The sequence below is a fragment of the Maylandia zebra genome, linkage group LG12 (assembly GCF_041146795.1).
Source record: "Maylandia zebra isolate NMK-2024a linkage group LG12, Mzebra_GT3a, whole genome shotgun sequence".
NCBI classification, from domain to species: Eukaryota; Metazoa; Chordata; class Actinopteri; order Cichliformes; family Cichlidae; genus Maylandia; species Maylandia zebra.
In genome coordinates, this window is record NC_135178.1 from 7642594 (window position 1) to 7661501 (window position 18908).

The 18908-nt window shown below is 39.6% G+C and overlaps 1 protein-coding gene across 1 annotated transcript in view; it reads left to right on the forward strand.

Annotated features, from left to right (window-relative positions):
- Positions 1–932: 932 nt before the first annotated feature.
- Positions 933–18908, forward strand: part of LOC101466100 (dynein axonemal heavy chain 5) — a 62465-nt gene continuing 44489 nt past the window's right edge. The window contains 27 exon segments of the mRNA XM_076890644.1: positions 933–1139; positions 2943–3023; positions 3977–4067; positions 4379–4524; positions 4741–4918; positions 5143–5382; positions 5498–5694; positions 5834–5927; positions 6399–6541; positions 6757–6833; positions 6915–7039; positions 7141–7376; positions 7564–7782; positions 7920–7982; positions 8285–8514; positions 9548–9695; positions 9815–9907; positions 10175–10374; positions 10520–10673; positions 11184–11347; positions 11571–11727; positions 11947–12159; positions 13720–13944; positions 14931–15103; positions 16318–16388; positions 16793–16900; positions 17723–17910. Of these exon segments, the coding sequence (XP_076746759.1) occupies positions 933–1139; positions 2943–3023; positions 3977–4067; positions 4379–4524; positions 4741–4918; positions 5143–5382; positions 5498–5694; positions 5834–5927; positions 6399–6541; positions 6757–6833; positions 6915–7039; positions 7141–7376; positions 7564–7782; positions 7920–7982; positions 8285–8514; positions 9548–9695; positions 9815–9907; positions 10175–10374; positions 10520–10673; positions 11184–11347; positions 11571–11727; positions 11947–12159; positions 13720–13944; positions 14931–15103; positions 16318–16388; positions 16793–16900; positions 17723–17910 (4221 nt within the window).

The following is an 18908-nucleotide window of genomic DNA, read 5'->3' on the forward strand; positions in this document are numbered from 1 at the left end:
GCCTTTCCCCTGTGAATGACCAGCTCCCAGCTAAAATGTGTATTTTGTGCCATTTATAAGGTCAGTGCTTTATCATACCTTAAACTGTGCAGGGTAAAAGCCTCAGTTGCTGGGAAAAGCACAGGTGTATTAGAGTTTTTCTGAATTGCTAAAACACTAAACCCCATTGTAAAAACTAAACTGTCAACTATGAAAACTCTTTCATCAAATCAGTCCCACTGTTGCCAAACTCAGATCTGCCAAAAAACATCTTAATGCTCCCCGATATATTTTGTGGACTGATGAGAGTGACATCCAGCACAAAACTAATGCAGCATTTCATAAAAGCAATATCACACCAGCTCCTGAAGGACAATGTCTGGCCATCAGTTTGTGCCTTGAAGTGGCACAAACTGAAGTGTAATTGGGTTATGTAGCAGGACAACAGATGTGAAAAACACCAGGAAGTCCACCTATGAATGTCTCAACGTCTCAGGAGCTGCAGATGAAAACAAGCTAGCAGCTAAATCTGGTACAATGCATCCTTTCTCTACAGAGGTTCTGTTTTTGCTTGGTCACTGACAAATAAAGTGGAAATGACAAATAAATAAATAAACAAAATGAAGGGTTTGGAGTGGCCCGGTCAAAGTCTGGAGTTAAATCAGATTGAGGTGTTTTGCCATGACTTGTCCTTGAAAACCTTCTAGTGTGGCTGAATTAAAACAATTCTGTAAACAAGAAAGAGGCAAAGTTCTTCTACAGCGAGATAAAAGAATCATTGCAGTTCTTGCTGGAAAAAACTACATTTTGTCCATACTTGGGTTATCTTTGTCTAATATTAAAATTAGTTTGAGGATCTGAAACACAAACTGAATGAACATCTTTTCTCCCCTCTTATTCACACATTTTCCCTGCATCTCTTCACATAAACCTCACTAAACACCTCAACGCAGATGGAGGATGCCAAAGTTGGCCTGCAAGCCTCTCTTCTGGTCAGATCTCCAGAAACTGGCGAGTTATTTGTGAACTTTGACCCAGAGATTCTGACGCAGATCAGAGAGGTGAACTGCATGACAAAGATGAATTTGGCAATCCCTCCCTTTGCTCTTCTACTGCTGCAAAAACAGGACGTCTTTAAGAAACACTACAATAGAATACAGGTGAGCATAGCACACAGTTGTAGCTAAAATTTCAAAAATGCATACAGTGAACAACCAAATGATCAAAGCTGCATGTAACTACAGGGAGTGCAGAATTATTAGGCAAATGAGTATTTTGTCCACATCATCCTCTTCATGCATGTTGTCTTACTCCAAGCTGTATAGGCTCGAAAGCCTACTACCAATTAAGCATATTAGGTGATGTGCATCCCTGTAATGAGAAGGGGTGTGGTCTAATGACATCAACACCCTATATCAGGTGTGCATAATTATTAGGCAACGTCCTTTCCTTTGGCAAAATGGGTCAAAAGAAGGACTTGACAGGCACAGAAAAGTCAAAAATAGTGAGATATCTTGCAGAGGGATGCAGCAGTCTCAAAATTGCAAAGCTTCTGAAGCGTGATCATCGAACAATCGAGCGTTTCATTCAAAATAGTCAACAGGGTCGCAAGAAGCGTGTGGAAAAACCAAGGCGCAAAATAACTGCCCATGAACTGAGAAAAGTCAAGCGTGCAGCTGCCAAGATGCCACTTGCCACCAGTTTGGCCATATTTCAGAGCTGCAACATCACTGGAGTGCCCAAAAGCACAAGGTGTGCAATACTCAGAGACATGGCCAAGGTAAGAAAGGCTGAAAGACGACCACCACTGAACAAGACACACAAGCTGAAACGTCAAGACTGGGCCAAGAAATATCTCAAGACTGATTTTTCTAAGGTTTTATGGACTGATGAAATGAAAGTGAGTCTTGATGGGCCAGATGGATGGGCCCGTGGCTGGATTGGTAAAGGGCAGAGAGCTCCAGTCCGACTCAGACGCCAGCAAGGTGGAGGTGGAGTACTGGTTTGGGCTGGTATCATCAAAGATGAGCTTGTGGGGCCTTTTCGGGTTGAGGATGGAGTCAAGCTCAACTCCCAGTCCTACTGCCAGTTTCTGGAAGACACCTTCTTCAAGCAGTGGTACAGGAAGAAGTCTGCATCCTTCAAGAAAAACATGATTTCCATGCAGGACAATGCTCCATCACACGCGTCCAAGTACTCCACAGCGTGGCTGGCAAGAAAGGGTATAAAAGAAGAAAAACTAATGACATGGCCACCTTGTTCACGTGATCTGAACCCCATTGAGAACCTGTGGTCCATCATCAAATGTGAGATTTACAAGGAGGGAAAACAGTACACCTCTCTGAACAGTGTCTGGGAGGCTGTGGTTGCTGCTGCACGCAATGTTGATGGTGAACAGATCAAAACACTGACAGAATCCATGGATGGCAGGCTTTTGAGTGTCCTTGCAAAGAAAGGTGGCTATATTGGTCACTGATTTGTTTTTGTTTTGTTTTTGAATGTCAGAAATGTATATTTGTGAATGTGGAGATGTTATATTGGTTTCACTGGTAAAAATAAATAATTGAAATGGGTATATATTTGTTTTTTGTTAAGTTGCCTAATAATTATGCACAGTAATAGTCACCTGCACACACAGATATCCCCCTAAAATAGCTAAAACTAAAAACAAACTAAAAACTACTTCCAAAAACATTCAGCTTTGATATTAATGAGTTTTTTGGGTTCATTGAGAACATGGTTGTTGTTCAATAATAAAATTATTCCTCAAAAATACAACTTGCCTAATAATTCTGCACTCCCTGTAGGAGTATAAAACATCCTGGAATTGTGTTTAAATTCCACACAGATTTTTTAAAATGACTAAAATCGACAAAAACCCATTTTATTGTCAACTGAAAAATTCAGTTCATCCCTTTTGTGTGATTGCAAAAATGCTCCAACATGCATCTATCTCATTTCAGCTGATGTTGAGCGAGAACACTAGAGTGCGTGCCAAGATTCAGAGTGTCTTTGAACAGCTGGCCATGCCACATGTAGCTAAGGTAAGTGGACCGACCCTCGGCTACCAAAACTAGCAATTGGGACATGGAATGTCACCTCTCTCATGGAGAAGGAGCCTGAGTTAGTGTGTGAGTGTTGAGAGGTAGCGGCTAGATATGGTGGATGTGAATGGCTTGGGCTCTGGAACTAGTCTCCTGGAGACGCGCCCTTGGTGCGAGGTGGCCGGCTGGGATTGGGAATCCTAGAGTGATTGACCGAACAGTAAAGGACAGTCAGGCACAGGTTAAAGTCCAAAAAAGTGTTTTTTATTTAACCCAAAAAATGAACTTTGGTAAAAATAAAAAAAATCAACATCTTGGGCAAGAGATCAAAGCAACTGAGCTTGACTCAAAGTTAGTTTTTGTCCCTACCCTCACCTGTGGTCATGAGCTTTGGGTAGTGGAGGAGGTGACTGGGGAGAGGGAGGTCTCAGCTTCTCTACTTAGGCTGCTGCCCCAAGACCCAGCCCCGGATAAGGGTAAGAAAATGGATGGATGGATGTGTCTGTGAAGGTTCTCAGTCATCGTAGTCTAAGGATGGATGGTTTCCCTCTGTTCTTTATCATGTCGATGTCAAATCCTTCATGTTGTGCGCGCTCCAGTTAGCTAAATTATGTTTGCCAGTGCTAGCTAATAAAGCTTTGTTTTGATTTTATATTTCTCTGCAAAGTCCTGCCAACCCAGCATCCCATGATCGAGCGTCATGTGATTACATAAAAGTTCAAAATAGGACTCATTTTATTTGATTTCATTTGATTTTATGTTTTTATTTTCAGTTGTCTCTAGTAAGTCAGAAGAACACACAAAAAAATGTTAGATCCTTTTTTATTGTTGCTTGGTTTCGTCATGAATCTTTTCTAAGCATTAAACTGGTGACAGGTATGAGACTGACTGTCACAGCAGGTTGCTTACAAAGTGCATCACCATCATCATACCATACATGACTTACTTGACAGGTGGATGAGGCTATACAACCGGGTTTGACCTCCCTCAACTGGACATCTCTGAATATTGACAAGTATCTCGACCGCATCGACAAAGTGTTGGGTAAGCAAAAAATGTAACGAGATCGATCCTGTACACGCTGACACGAGACATTCCTGCAACTCAGCACTGGCTGCGTGTGATTAATGGATTTATTGCATAGGTGGCTTTCTCACAAGTAACACTCATATATTCAATAGATTCTTTCTCTCTCTACACATTGTCTTTTTTTATACTGAATTGTCTGTTTATCACTGTTCTCTCCTTTGTTCAAACGCATAACAAGTTCCCCTTGATTTTTCCCTCTTTCCCTTATTTTTGGTGGGTTTGTGTCCCTCCCTTTCTCTTTTGTGTGGTTTTTTTTGTCTGTTTAGCTGATCTTGAGTTGCTGATGGACAGAGTGAATGACCTGGTGGAGTTTAGAATAGAAGCAGTACTGCAGGAGATGAGCATATCCAACCTGTGTGTCCTGCCAGAGGATGAGCCTGTGACCTGTGAGGAGTTTGTTCAAACCACCAGGGTAAACGAAGACAAATAAAATAAAAGTATCCGCTGGGTTATTGTTGCTCTACTAAGTCTGTGTAACTATGCAGACATCTGAAAGATGCTATCAATATTTATTAAGTGGTTTTGGTAATTCTCACACATTTAAAATACTTTTTTCTGTATTTAAACATTATTTCTTATTCTAAAGATTAATTACATTGAACTGAACTGTATATCTGCATGTGTCTAGGACCTTTGCATAAGACAAGCCCAGAAAGTGAACATGAAGAGCTCACTGGTGGAGGAGGCAGCTAATGAACTGATCAACATGCTGCTAGAGTTTGACCACAATCAGAGAGAGGAGGTGGAGAAGTTTGAGGAAGAAAGCTGCACAGAGAGCAAGACCATAGACCACAATGACAGTGAAGGTATGCTGACAGTTTCCTTTCACGATCAAACACAATACAGTGTGATAATTATGATTCAATGCTGTAAGAGACAAGTTAAAAAAGGCAGTTCAAAGGTTTTTAAAGGAAAGGGGATTACCTTTTTTAGGACCTTGTTGTTTTTACTTTTATTATAATGCTGATTTATTCAAGGTGAAGTGTTGCTGAAGGTGTTCGTATTGACTGTAAACGTGTCACCTTCTTAGGTGATGACGAGCGTCTCTTCTCCAGAAACACGCTGCTACGTTCTGCTAGTGTTGGTCCTTCTTCTCCGTTGGTGAGGAGGAAGAAGAAGAGGGACTTGATGGAAGTGATGGAGCAGGAAGCCCAGGAGCTGCTGTCCTACTTCAACCACCGTAATGTGGATGCCTTGCTCAAAGTGACACGCAACACCCTTGAGATGTTGCGCAAGCGCATACATACGTCCTCGCTCATACACTTCTCTGGTGCGTCTTGTTTAATTGTTTGCTATATTTCTGTAAAGGCCTAAAATATTTAAAATAAGCTCATAAAATGTCTATTCCAATACTTTATGTGTGTTACCCTTCTCTCCCTCTGAAGCTGCAAGTGACCCAACCAGCCATGGCAAAAGCAGCGATCACCATGCAATCTTCAGAGTAAACATGACCCTTTCCATCCCTAACATTGTCATGGTTCCAGCTTTGGAGGAGGTTCAACAGGCTCTAAACCGCGCTGTAGAGTGTGTAGTCAGTGTCAGCAAAGGAGTCAGCCAGTGGAGCAAAGAAAGGATATCTAAGGTGAATAAAGGAAAAATCAATTTGTGACATTTAGCTTGATAACTGTAATAAACTGTTAGAACTGCTCTTTTTAAACTAATATTGTCGTGGTCCAGCAGTGTACTAAATAAACCCGGAGGTTTTACATTCCCCTTTCCAGAGACAAATGAATGAAAGGCGAATGGCAGCACTGAAACAAGACAGCTCTGAGAGCGAAACAGAGGACGGAGCAACAACATACAGAAGCTTGGCTGGTAATAGAGAACATTATCACTTTCATAGCTTAACCTCAGACCTTCAACAGCTCCCAACTGTGTCAGCTCACTCATTTTTAAAATTTTAAGATTTGCTGTTTTCAGCATACAATTACAACTCGATTTTACAGCTCAGCAGAGCAAGCAAATATCTGACCAGGGGCAGAAACACATAATATTGCTTGGGGAGGAAAATATTCAAGAATTTCATATTTAATGCAAATTAAATACATATTTAATTAGAAAGCGGCAGGGATAATCAATTTCCACTATGAAAAGCACATTTTACTTTTAGAAATTATATATACAGAGAGAGAAAAACTAAATGGAAGTAATTCCATTATTAACATGTTCTCTTGTAAAAAGACCTGTAACATATAATTATTTTAAAAGCCCAGAAGTTAATATTTGGAAGAATAATGTCCATCATTTCTGCTCAATGTGTTTTCTGTGAAATTCTGTCATTTTCAGATGGCAGTACCTCAGACATGTCAGCTTCTATGATCCAGGCCATCCCGTTCCAAGCCAGAAATTACTACAAGAGTGTGTCTGAGAACAAGGAAATAGCCAAGCTAATCTCTGTACTTAGCACCTCTATCACCTCCAGTAAAAAGGTACATGGCACTTAATTAAGCTATTTTTTATATGAAACTAATCCAAACTTAGCTGTCTTTTATTAAATCATGCCATACACTTTTTATATTTCTTTATCCCACATTTACAACAGATATTTTCATCTATATTTCTGTATATTTAATGAATATAAATGTCTTTTATTTTTCTATAAGTGCACTTCATTTCATATTCTCCTGTTGATATTAATGTGCAGGAAGTGGTGACCGCTCTACATCACTTTAGCCGTTACCATCACATCTGGAGGAAAGACCGTGAAGAGACCATGAGGAAGTACGTTGAAATGTATGGTTTCTATATAAATCTGCTTATCTGACATCGCACTAGTGCTATTTTTGTTTGTGTTTTGAACAGATTTATCGAGGGGAGTCCCTTGTTATCGGAGTTTGAGAGCCAGATTCTTTTCTATCGAGATCTAGAGCTGGAAGTAAACTCTGAACCAGAGTATATTGCTGTAGGAGCCTTGGCGCTATTCACAGGTCTTATTAAGTTACAAATTTAAAACCGGCATGAATGAGATTTTTGAGATTTTCAGCAAGTTAAATGATGCTCTCTGCATGCTCATATTACTTCCTGCCAGCACCCTTAAAGATGTCCCTCTCTGCTGAAATCAAGAATTGGATGGTGGACTACGGACTTTACTGTAACAGGAAATGTCGCTCAGAGATGGAGCACATTTTTGCTTTTGTAGATGAAGCAGGAAAGAAACTGAATCGACAGATCAAAGACCTGGATGATATTCGTATTGCCATGGCCGCACTGAAGGAGATCAGAGAGCACCAGATATCTATTGATTTTCAAGTTGGGCCCATAGAGGTAAACCACAGCATCACATATTTATCGAAGCTCTTTTTATACACACAAATACACACAGTGGGAAAGAGACATTTTTAGCTGTTTGACTTTATGAGTCTGTACAAGAAGCTCAGAAAGAAATAATTACACATTTGCACATTCTAGTTTTTGTCAGGTGGAAGACTTAGTATCTTATTTTTCCTCACAGGAGTCCTATGCCATGCTCCATAAGTATGAACTGTCAGTGGCTAAAGAGGAGGCTGAAAAAGTGGATACTCTGCGCTACACTTGGGAAAAGCTCTTGTCCCGGAGCACAGAGGTGCAGAACGAGCTGGTCGCCTTGCAGCCAAACTTCAGAGAAGAACTGGTCAGCAATGTGGAGACCTTTCTGGAAGACTGCCAACACTTTTATCAAGATTATGAAAAGGTAAAGTATCTATGGCTGTTTGCTCTGTTTCAATTAAACTTTTTATTTTAATTCAACAAATAAATGCTCAGTTAATTACAGTTAAGGTTAGTTTTAATAATAGCTACTAAAATGACACTTTTCCCTCTCTGTTTAAGGATGGTCCCATGGTTGTGGGACTTGCACCCCAAGATGCCAGTGACCGGCTGATCATGTTCCAGGTTGGTTAGTGATTAATTATTTTGTCTCTCTGTCAGTTAGTAAATATTTAGATCCTGCATTGACCTGATGCCTCAGAAAAGTAGTTACTTGAAACTGATGTTAAAAGAGCTATTATATTTTTATTATTATTATTACTATTATTATACTGTTACAGTTTCTATTTCATGGTTAGCAAAAGACAGATTTTTTATTCTGTATAAATTATACTCAGATAATTGCAAATGTTTTACCTCAAATGTGTAATGTTTTAAAGTCCATCAGAGCGTAAGCTGTACCTAATCGTAGCTCTTCTCCTCTTCAGAATCGATTTGACAACCTGTTCAGGAAGTACATCACTTACACGGGAGGCGAAGAGCTCTTTGTTACCCAGCATCCTCAGCTATTGGAGATTAGGAAGCAACTGGCTCTGCTGCAGAAGTTGTACGGCCTTTACAACAATGTCATCGATACAGTTAATGGCTACTATGATATCCTCTGGGCTGACATCTGCATCGAGAAGATTAATAATGAGCTGCTCGACTTTCAGACGAGGTTTGGCAATTTATTTCTTTGTTTTTTATTCAAGCAACTGTTGAACTCTTTTAACTGTAGATGTAGTAACATGAGCTTAAAATATGTTAATGAAGAAGGAGACGTTTTCAGGAAAGAAGCTGAACTGGAAACAAACAAAACTGACTATGTGAGAAAATAACCTTCTCATACTGTGTAATCAAGCCCTCTCATTACTGCAGGAATTGGTGACATCACAAAGAGAAAAAAAAAAAAAGCAGAATTAAATTAAATGATTTTCATTAGTCCATCCATAAACATCACTCTTATTTTCAGGCATTAAAGAAACTGCTTCCTCTCACTTGCTACAATATGGAAACTTGTTTCGAGATGTTATAATTTCGAAATACTAACCCAAAAGTTTTACATAACAACAAAAAAAGTTGTTTTTTTTTCCAGTGGCAGAAACAAAGCTTCCTGTTCTTCATCAACACTGCATTAATATTTCAGTCTCACAATGCAAAGCTAATCTTTGCCCTTTATGTGGTCACATTTGTCCAGCATGTGTCAAATGGACACTGAAGGGGAAAGAGGCTAATAGGCTACAGGCTAGTTTATTTTACCTAAAGAAATTAAGAACAAGTTTTAATATAGCTGGAAGGGATTACTTGACAATGAAAATCTAGATAAACATTAGAAGCAGTCAGAAGGAAAATATAGAGCTATAGTCAGAGCTGAAGAAGAGAGGATATTTGTTTCCTCTGGCAGAAATGTCAGCTATCTGTTGTGGAGGTGTTGATTTGGTTGAGTGAAGCTATGAACAGACACTGATGCATGAACTTTTGCTCTGTGCTAGTAAGGAAGGATACTCAACAAGTTGTCCAATCCAATGACTCTTGTAGCGTTAATACCAAACTTGAAGTGTGTTGTAATACTTTTCCTTTAACAAACAAAATGTCAACTATACATCTAATCTAGTTCATGTCAACTTTACTTGACTTCAGCAAAGCTAAAGTGTAGTTTAGAAAGAAGACAATAAATATGAGTTTGACTGTCACGTCCTGTGAACTACCAGGTGTCGAAAACTGCCTCGTGCTCTGAAAGAGTGGCAGGCCTTTCAGGATCTGAAGAAAACGATTGATGAATTCAGTGAGTGCTGCCCCCTGCTGGAACTCATGACTAACAAAGCAATGATGGCCCGGCACTGGAAGAGGATAACGGAGGTTAGTGAAACATGGCCACTGGTGTAGCACTGCAACTGAATGTTATTGACTGAAATCAAGTCATCACCAGAACCTAATGATAATGATAATAGCTGTAATTTGTCCTGTTTTGTATCCAGGTGACTGGCCATACCTTTGAGGTGGAAACTGATACATTCAAGCTGCGTAACATAATGGAGGCTCCTCTACTCAAGTATAAAGAAGAGATTGATGTACAAACGAATCATTAGCTGCTAATTCAATGTGTTTTCTTTTTTATTTGATATAATAAATTCCAAATAAAATACAAGTTTGGAAAATTGTTTGGAGGAAATGAAAACATTTAAAAAGTTTAAAGAGTAATATATTGAATTAACTGATAGGTGGTCCTGTTCAGTGCAAACACCAATCCTGTTTTTTCAGTGCATATGCATCTGTTTGCCATCAGCATTTTTATTGCTAACATTTAAAAACATTTGGGGGGCGGGATTCTTGTGCAGGATATCTGCATCAGTGCTGTGAAAGAGCGTGATATTGAACAAAAGCTGAAGCAAGTGATCGCTGAGTGGGACAACAAGACTTTTACATTTGCCAGTTTTAAGACCCGTGGGGAGTTGCTGCTGAGAGGAGACAGCACATCAGAGATCATTGCCAGCATGGAGGATAGCCTAATGATCTTGGGATCCCTTATGAGCAACCGGTACGGCAGTGTTGAGTGTCATTATCATTAGTGTCCGTAGTGATGATCTTCTTCCACAGCTGTGGGAAATCTAGACATTAGACGAGCCACACACAGGTGTGCGTCCCTAAGTAAGGCGAACGTGAAGATTTACCTTCTTTTTCAGGTACAACACCCCATTTAAAGCCCAGATTCAGAAGTGGGTTCAGAATCTCTCCAACACCACTGATATTATCGAGCACTGGATGACTGTCCAGAACCTGTGGATCTATCTGGAGGCTGTGTTTGTGGGTGGAGATATCGCCAAACAGTTGCCTAAGGTGAACAACATTTCAGGATGTGATTCATATTGGTTATCAGGCTTAAACATGGACTCCAAATGCAGTTTAAAAGGCAATTTCAGTTTAAAAGGCAAACAAGTGAACTGAACTGAAATTACTCATTTGCAGTTACACAATTTACATAAAAAAATTCTATCTTTACATCATTATCAGATTTCTGGACAATATTCTGGGTGTTTAGGTGCAGTAGTGCATTAATGTGCCAGGCGTTGAGTTTCTTTTATTTTCATTTTCAAAAATTATATTTCAGTCTCTTGAGCAAAATAAATCACTGGTCCAGGCAATGTTTTCAGGCCACAGTGTTTTGACATTTAAAAGAAGAAGAAATAATAGTGAAATGTTGCCTTTGTAAGATTGTTTTACGAGCTTAATTCTAAAATCAGCGCCAAACAGCGTCCAAGCATTTAAAAGAAATAACCAAATACAAAATAAAATAATAAAACAGTCAAACAGTGATCATGAGATAATTGACTAACTCAATCTTTTTAGGAAGCAAAGCGTTTCTCTAACATTGATAAGTCATGGGTGAAGATCATGATGCGAGCCCATGAAATGCCCAATGTGGTACAGTCATGCGTGGGGGATGAGACCATGGGACAGCTGCTTCCACATCTCCTTGAACAGCTGGAGATCTGTCAGAAGTCTCTAACAGGGTGAGTAGAAAAAACTTAAAACACCACCATGGCCCTTATTTTTAGGTTCTAATGAACTTAACCACCAAAATAAAGGTAGAAGATTTTAAACGATAATCAGTAGTGAGGGTAAGTGAAGTGACTGATTTCCTTTTTTATGCTGTACAGTTAACTATCTGGTTTATTGTATTGTCTGTCAGATGATACTTTGTATTGATTTTTTTAAAATTATGTGGTCAAACAGTTATCTGGAGAAGAAGCGTCTGCTGTTTCCTCGTTTCTTCTTTGTCTCTGATCCTGCCCTGCTGGAGATCCTGGGCCAGGCCTCTGACTCCCACACCATCCAGGCCCACCTTCTCAATGTCTTTGACAATATCAAGTGTGTCCAGTTTCATGAAAAGGTGGATTATGTTCTTTTTTTGTTGTTTATCTTAAACACTTAACCTTCTGAAAAATATGTGATTGTAACATGAAAGTAATAAAATATAATAGCTGCTTTAATGTCAAATTGAATGAACTAATCAGAGTAATGTAGAATTTGAAAAATATACTTTTTATAAGAAAAATAACTTCATCATTGTAGTTATAATAATCGATCTAATCAGTGTTGCCTTTCACAGATATATGACCGCATTCTGGCCGTGTCATCACGGCAGGGAGAGACTGTGGAGCTGGATCGTCCCGTCACAGCTGAAGGGAACGTGGAGGTGTGGCTCAATGCTCTGCTGAAAGAATCCCAGAGGTCTTTGCACCTTGTGATCAGACAAGCTGCTCTGGCTATCCAGGACTCTGGCTTCCAGCTAATTGACTTCCTCAACTCCTTCCCATCTCAAGTAAGTCATTGTCCAAATCCAGGAACTAATCCGCAAACGTTTTAAAACATTGATTCGACCACAACTGGCTATCCTTGTGGAGCAAGGACGGCGCTGCTCAAAAACAGAAACCTGTGTAGCCTAAAGAGGCAATCTACTATGAACATTGTAATAAACTCCAAAATAAATTCTAAAGAAAGTTGGGATGCTCCAAAATGTAAGTTAAAATAGGATGCAATGATTCGCAAGTCTTATAAACCCATATAATAAATCTAGCAAATGTTTAAAACTGAGAAAACTATTTTGAGATAAAATATTGGCTCATTTTGAATTTAATGACTACAACGACAGCCAACAAGAGTCTGGATAAATTAGTGGTAGTAAAAAAAACAGCTGGAACATTTTGCAACTAATTAGGATATCTGGCAACAGCTCAGTAATATGAGTGGATATAAATAGAGCATGTTAGATGAAAGAATTGGGCTGAGTTTCACTAATCTGCAAAAAACTAAAATTGTAGAACAATTACAGAATGATGTTCTTTAGTGTAAAATTGCAAATATGAATTTCCCGTCATCTACGTTACGTGATATCAAAAGATTTCAAGTATCTGGAGAAATCTCTGTGTGCAAGGCTGAAAATCAATATTGGATGCCTGCGAGCTTCAGACCCTCAGGCAGCACTGCATTACAAACAGACCTGATTCTGTCATGGAAATCACTGCATGGGCTCAGGAACACCTCCAGAAAATCAATGTGTGGGAGCACAGTTTGCTGTACAGGCTAAAGCTCTATGCTGCAAAGAAAAAGCCATGTGTGAACATGATCCAGAATCACCGTTATATTCTCTGGACCAGAGGTCATTTAACACTGACTGAGCCAATGTGGAAAACTTTTTATACAACATGGAGACCACATCCTCACGCAATCTGTCTTTTTCTGCTCTCTCTCATGGTATGGGGGTGCATTAGTGCCTATGAAACTGGCAGCTTCCACATCTGGATAGATACCACCATTGCTGAAAAGTATCTAAATGTTTTAGAGCAAAATATGCTCCAATCCAGTCATGTCCCTGTCTTTTTCAGGGAACAACCTGCATATTTCAGCTAAATCGCATACTTTGTAGAAGGATACTCTGGGTTTTTAACTGCCTTACATCAGTCCAGACTGTTCACCACCTGGAAACATCCTGTGTCAGAATAGAACTGGGCAATATTCCTTACCCACGTACAGTTGCTGGTCTCCCCAGTTCCCAGATGTTTACTGACTGTTGTTAAAAGTGAACAAGTATTTTTTTTTTCTTAAAAGGGTGTGTTTTCTATAAGTATTTGTTATTGTTTCTATGTTCTGTTGTGACTAAAATATGGGTTATTGAGATTTGCAAATCATTGCGTTCTGTTTTTATTTATATTGTACTCAGCATCCCAACTTTTGGGAATTGGGGCTGTTATTTTCTCTGTAAATCTTGGGGTGTGGTACTAAACTGCTATAGTATTCCTTCATCAAAACAATAGTTAGATTTCTAAGGTCATCAGTACATTTGACCATTTTGATGTGTTTTGTTTTTTGCACATTAATGTAGGTGGGGTTACTGGGTATTCAGATGATTTGGACAAGGGACTCAGAAGAAGCTCTGACCAATGCCCGATACGATCGTCGCATCATGTCCAAAACCAACCAGTTCTTCCTGGATCTCCTTAACACCCTGATTGACATGACCACAAGAGACTTGGAGGCTGTGGAGAGGACCAAGTATGAGACCCTCATCACTATTCATGTCCACCAGAGGGACATATTTGATGAACTGGTGAGTATGTTGATCATTCGGTGAAAAGAGGCCAGAGACATCCGAGCTGGGATCAGTTAGACTGACGCTGAACTGTGCACATGAACGCTTTGCAATTTCTGTTCAAGATTAGAATCTCCGGCTCAAAATAGCAACCACTCTGTAAACTGTGTTTGATATTCAGACTCCCAAGGGCTGCCATGTCAGAATACAAAATGTTGTTTACTGCAGCGAGTAAATTCTGTCGAAAGTAGTCAGAGGGGTTTTAATGGCAGTCAAGTAATATTTAAAGTCACGACTGTGTTTGAATCTCCACTTAAGGCAGAATAAGCATGTTGCTGAACCCCAAGGTTAATAGAAGCAGTTTGAAGAAACTTTATTTGGATGTGTTTTTTCAGTTCTTTCTAAAATCATTTGTATTTATTTAGCTCATACCATTAATTTGTCCTGCTCATGTTCCTTTGTCCTGTTTGTTTCTAAACACATTTTTGCCTCACCTTATTTCCTCTCCAATAATATATCACACTGCTACTTTTCTACCCCCACTGTATTTTTTCTCACACATATTCTGCTTTTTATCTCTTCTATTCATTACTATTCTAATTCATTTTGTACTTTTTCCCATTTGCATCATTTTAACTTGCTGGACTTTTCTCTTCCCTCCTTTTCACTCTCCCCTATCCTTTACCTTCCTTTCTTCCCATTTCACTTCATGACCTCTTCGTTCATCCTCCACTTTCTTGCTTCTCTTCTCTTTCCACCCTTTTAATGTTACCCTCCTGTCACCGAAATCCCTCCTCACACATCCCGCCCTTCCACCTTTCTTCCCCTCTTTTATCTGGCTTTCATCTCTCTTTTCAAATAATCTTCTGAGTGGTGCCCTTCAATTTCTTATTCTTCACATGCCATCTCCCTTCTCCCTTCACTTCTGTTTCCATCCCCTTGTCTCCTTCTGCCCTCTCTTTCCCTCTTTCCCTGTCTCTTATCGCTACCCTTTCTCCACCTAGTGCCGGTTGCATGTCAAAAGCTCCAGTGACTTTGAATGGCTGAAGCAGTGCCGTTTCTACTTCAATGAGGACTCAGACAAGATGATCATCAACATTACAGATGTGGGCTTTGTCTACCAGAATGAATTCTTGGGGTGTACCGAAAGGCTTGTCATTACACCTTTGACGGACAGGTAAAGCAGACATACGTCAGTAAAATGTATCATAATGGCAAAAGTCATATGCACACACACTAATAAGAAAATAAAGGAAAAAAACAGCAGTATAACTTTTCTTTTTTGCAGTTTAAACAAAGACAGTGTAACCTTGGAGTGACTGTACAGAAAACGTGACCCTGCCTTTGTAACTAAGTCAGAAATGCATGCTGCATCATGCATCAGTTATTTTAGGAACCCACTCTAGATTTATGCTGAAAACTTGACCGTGATTGTTCGTTGTAATGTCAAGTTTCATGAAATGGATTAAACTTTCTGTGGTTGACTAATGACTGGATTTGTAAAGCAAAGAAAAAAAGACAACTCGGGGACTGTGAGGATGAGAAATTAGAAAGCAGGATGAAGCAGGATGAAGCAGTCTTACACAGCGATCATCACATCTGTAACTAACAGGCGATATGAATGACAGAAAGAAAAGGAAAGAGGATCAGACAGAGTGAGGGAGACAGCAGTCCAACAACAAGAAGTGTCTTAGTAACAGACACAGAGGGTAAAATATGAGAAGAGACAAGGAGGGAAAAAAAGATGAGGAGAGACAAGGAGGAGATGTGAGAGGACAGCACTAGGGAGGGAGTTACCATCTAACATCAGACAGCAGCTCTCCAAAAAAGTGGCATGCTGGCCTTATGGCTAGAGGCGCCAAGACAGCTCTGCTTTTCCATCATTTTCTCATGCTGTCTTTCTTCTTTGTTTTGCTTGCTATCATTGTCCTACCTCCTCGCTGCCACCACATCACGTTAAAAAAGGGAAAGGTGCAAGTGGTCCTAAATTGTGGCAAAAAAGATGTTGGGATGAAAAAAGTAAATCTGGTTACGGAGTGGTCAGAATTAATCTGTATCTGCTGAAGGAGAGAAAATATGTCAGTATCCCAGCTTTACCATGATTTTTACCCCGAGGTCAGTCATTGTAATGAAGATGGAGACCAGTGACCAGAGGGCTAGGTCCTGTTGTCAGTCATCCTGATTGCTGATGTGTCCTTGAGCAAATCGCTGAATCCCCATCAGCTTCAGGGGCAGGGTTCTAAAGCTTAATCCTTGAACCTTGTGGAGAATGAGATCACGTTCATTTGTGGTCATTTTGAGTATGGATATTATTAGCTTATGAATTTATGAAATGATTCATGATTTATGAAATTAGATTGTTATTATGTTTGTGTGTCTACAATTGGACAGGTGTTACATCACTTTAGCCCAAGCTCTTGGTATGAGTATGGGTGGAGCACCTGCTGGTCCAGCTGGAACAGGTATGAAAATTAGTCACACAGTATCTATCTATTTTTTGGAAATTACATTGAATCAAAAAGAAAATGCAACATTTTATAGGAATGAAAACCTAGAACTGGTATGCAAAACTTATGATTTCGGAATGGGACAGACATGTTAAAAAGCTGTTCCAAGGTTTGCCAAGTGTTAAAGTAATTGAATTTAACCATTTTAAATATAGATAATTTACCCTTCTAGACTCTATACAACTCAGGTCATTTAAATGAAGAATCAAACAACACAGCTATCTCAGTCGGGAACGGCTTCATTACAGAGTTAGCTTTGATAGTTTCTATTATGAGATCATTTGTTGTCAGGTTTTCTATCAGCATACAAATGGTTGCATTTCAGTTTAGGCTGTGAAAATGTTGCCTTTTGTTATCAGGAAAGACCGAGACCATAAAAGACATGGGTCGCTGTTTGGGAAAGTACGTTGTGGTCTTCAACTGCTCTGACCAGATGGACTTCAGAGGCTTGGGGAGAATATTTAAAGGTGAGAATCACTAAGTAAAGTCATGCTATAAGTGTCATGATAGACTGTGTGGCAAGCAGAACCAATTGCAGAACTCATGAGACAGAATCAACTTAAAGAGGCAGCGTTTATTGCTGGGAGGCTTTACATAAAGATTAAACTTCACAAAAAACAAACCAAAACCCCAAACTAGAAAACTCGAAACTAAACTGGACACTTGAGTCTAAAAACTAAGAAGCACAAACTAGGAAAACAAACCAGGACTGGGAACTAGAATTTCCTCAGGAATTCGGAGGGGAAAAAACAGACAGCATGGTGAGGGTACGACATGACACAGAGCAAGGAAAACACAGGACTGGAGCAATCAAGGAACGGGAGACAGGAGGGAAACACAGCTCGGGGAGAAATCAGAGCTAACGAGACAAGGTGAAGCAAAACCAGACACACTGGAAGCACAACAGGCACAGAGACACAGACTTGACACTGAACATAGGGACACGGGAACAAGAACTAGAAATCACAGAGCAACAAACTAGAGAGCTAGAAATACTGAGACAGAAACCAAAACACTAACAGTGATAACCATGATGAACTCAAAGATCAAAAACACAACAAAACTCAAAACACTGGGTCACCGACCCAGGACCGTGACAATAAATATATACCCAGAAAGAAGTTTAAGGGTTTGAGTTATCAGGTTATAGGCCTGTGGGGTTTTTTTTTTTGCTAATAAATCATAACAATACAGATTAAAAAAAACAACAATCACACAATATGTAATGTCAGATATCTTATTTGTTTGCAGCGGACGGACCATAGCTCTGTGTTTATGTGATTTACCAGGTCTGGCTCAGTCTGGTTCGTGGGGCTGTTTTGACGAGTTCAACCGCATCGACCTCCCAGTTCTTTCTGTGGCAGCCCAGCAGATCGCGATAGTTCTCACCTGCAAGAAGGAACGTCGCAAAAATTTTGTCTTCACAGATGGAGACAATGTGGACATGAACCCAGAGTTTGGCATCTTCCTTACCATGGTTAGTGATGGAAGTAGAACAAGACTGCTAATATCTATTTGACTGGTCAGAGGAAATATCTAAAGGAGGCAGTTCTTAACATCAGTAAATGACACCTTAGTTAACAGAATGAATATTGAAGTGTATGAACTGTATCTGTTTCAGATGGTGCCTGGACATGCTGTGCATGCATGGACATCAATATTTACTCTTGGCTGTTAGATTTATCGCATAATGATTCCTTTTTTTTTAAAGCAAAATTTTTAATCTTGAAAACTGAAATGAATCACAAATAACACTAAAATGGAATTGAACTCTAACATGTAATATTTTATAAGTCAGTTTTTGAATTAAACTTTGGGCTCTGCCTGCTATTTCATGTGATTTATTTCTTAGAGTAATAGTTAAATCGCTTTATCTCCTTGCCTCATTTGCTGTCCTGAGGCAAGTCATTAAACATAACAGTGGAATAATTCCTCCCTGTGGCGAGAGGGGTCAGAGATCATTTTCCTCTTTTTTATTCTGTGTGTGTGTGTGTGTGTGTGTGTGTGTGTGTGTGTGTGTGTGTGTGTGTGTGTGTGTGTGTGTGTGTGTGTGTGTGTACATTAGTATAGACAAGCTTTGTGAAACAGGCTGTGTCTGTAGGCTGTGTCTGCTGAAGTTGAAGGATAGCGTTTGTGATGAAGATGAACTACATTCCAGTATAAACTTCATCCATTTAGTTTCATTGTTGTTGCATTCTAGTCTGTCATCTAAATCAGCGGTCTCCAACCTTTTTTGCGCCACGGACCGGTTTATGCCCAACAATATTTTCACGGACCGGCCTTTAAGGTGTCGCGGAAAAATACAACAAAATAAAACTAGTACCGCTACTGAAAAATAGAAGAGTTATTCATAACACACGTGAAAAGACCCAGGAAAACTGAGTTAACGATAAAAACGATAACAAAATAACGCAGAAAACCGATAAAAACCCTGAAAACCATACATTTCACACCTGAGCCTCAACTCTCGCGGCC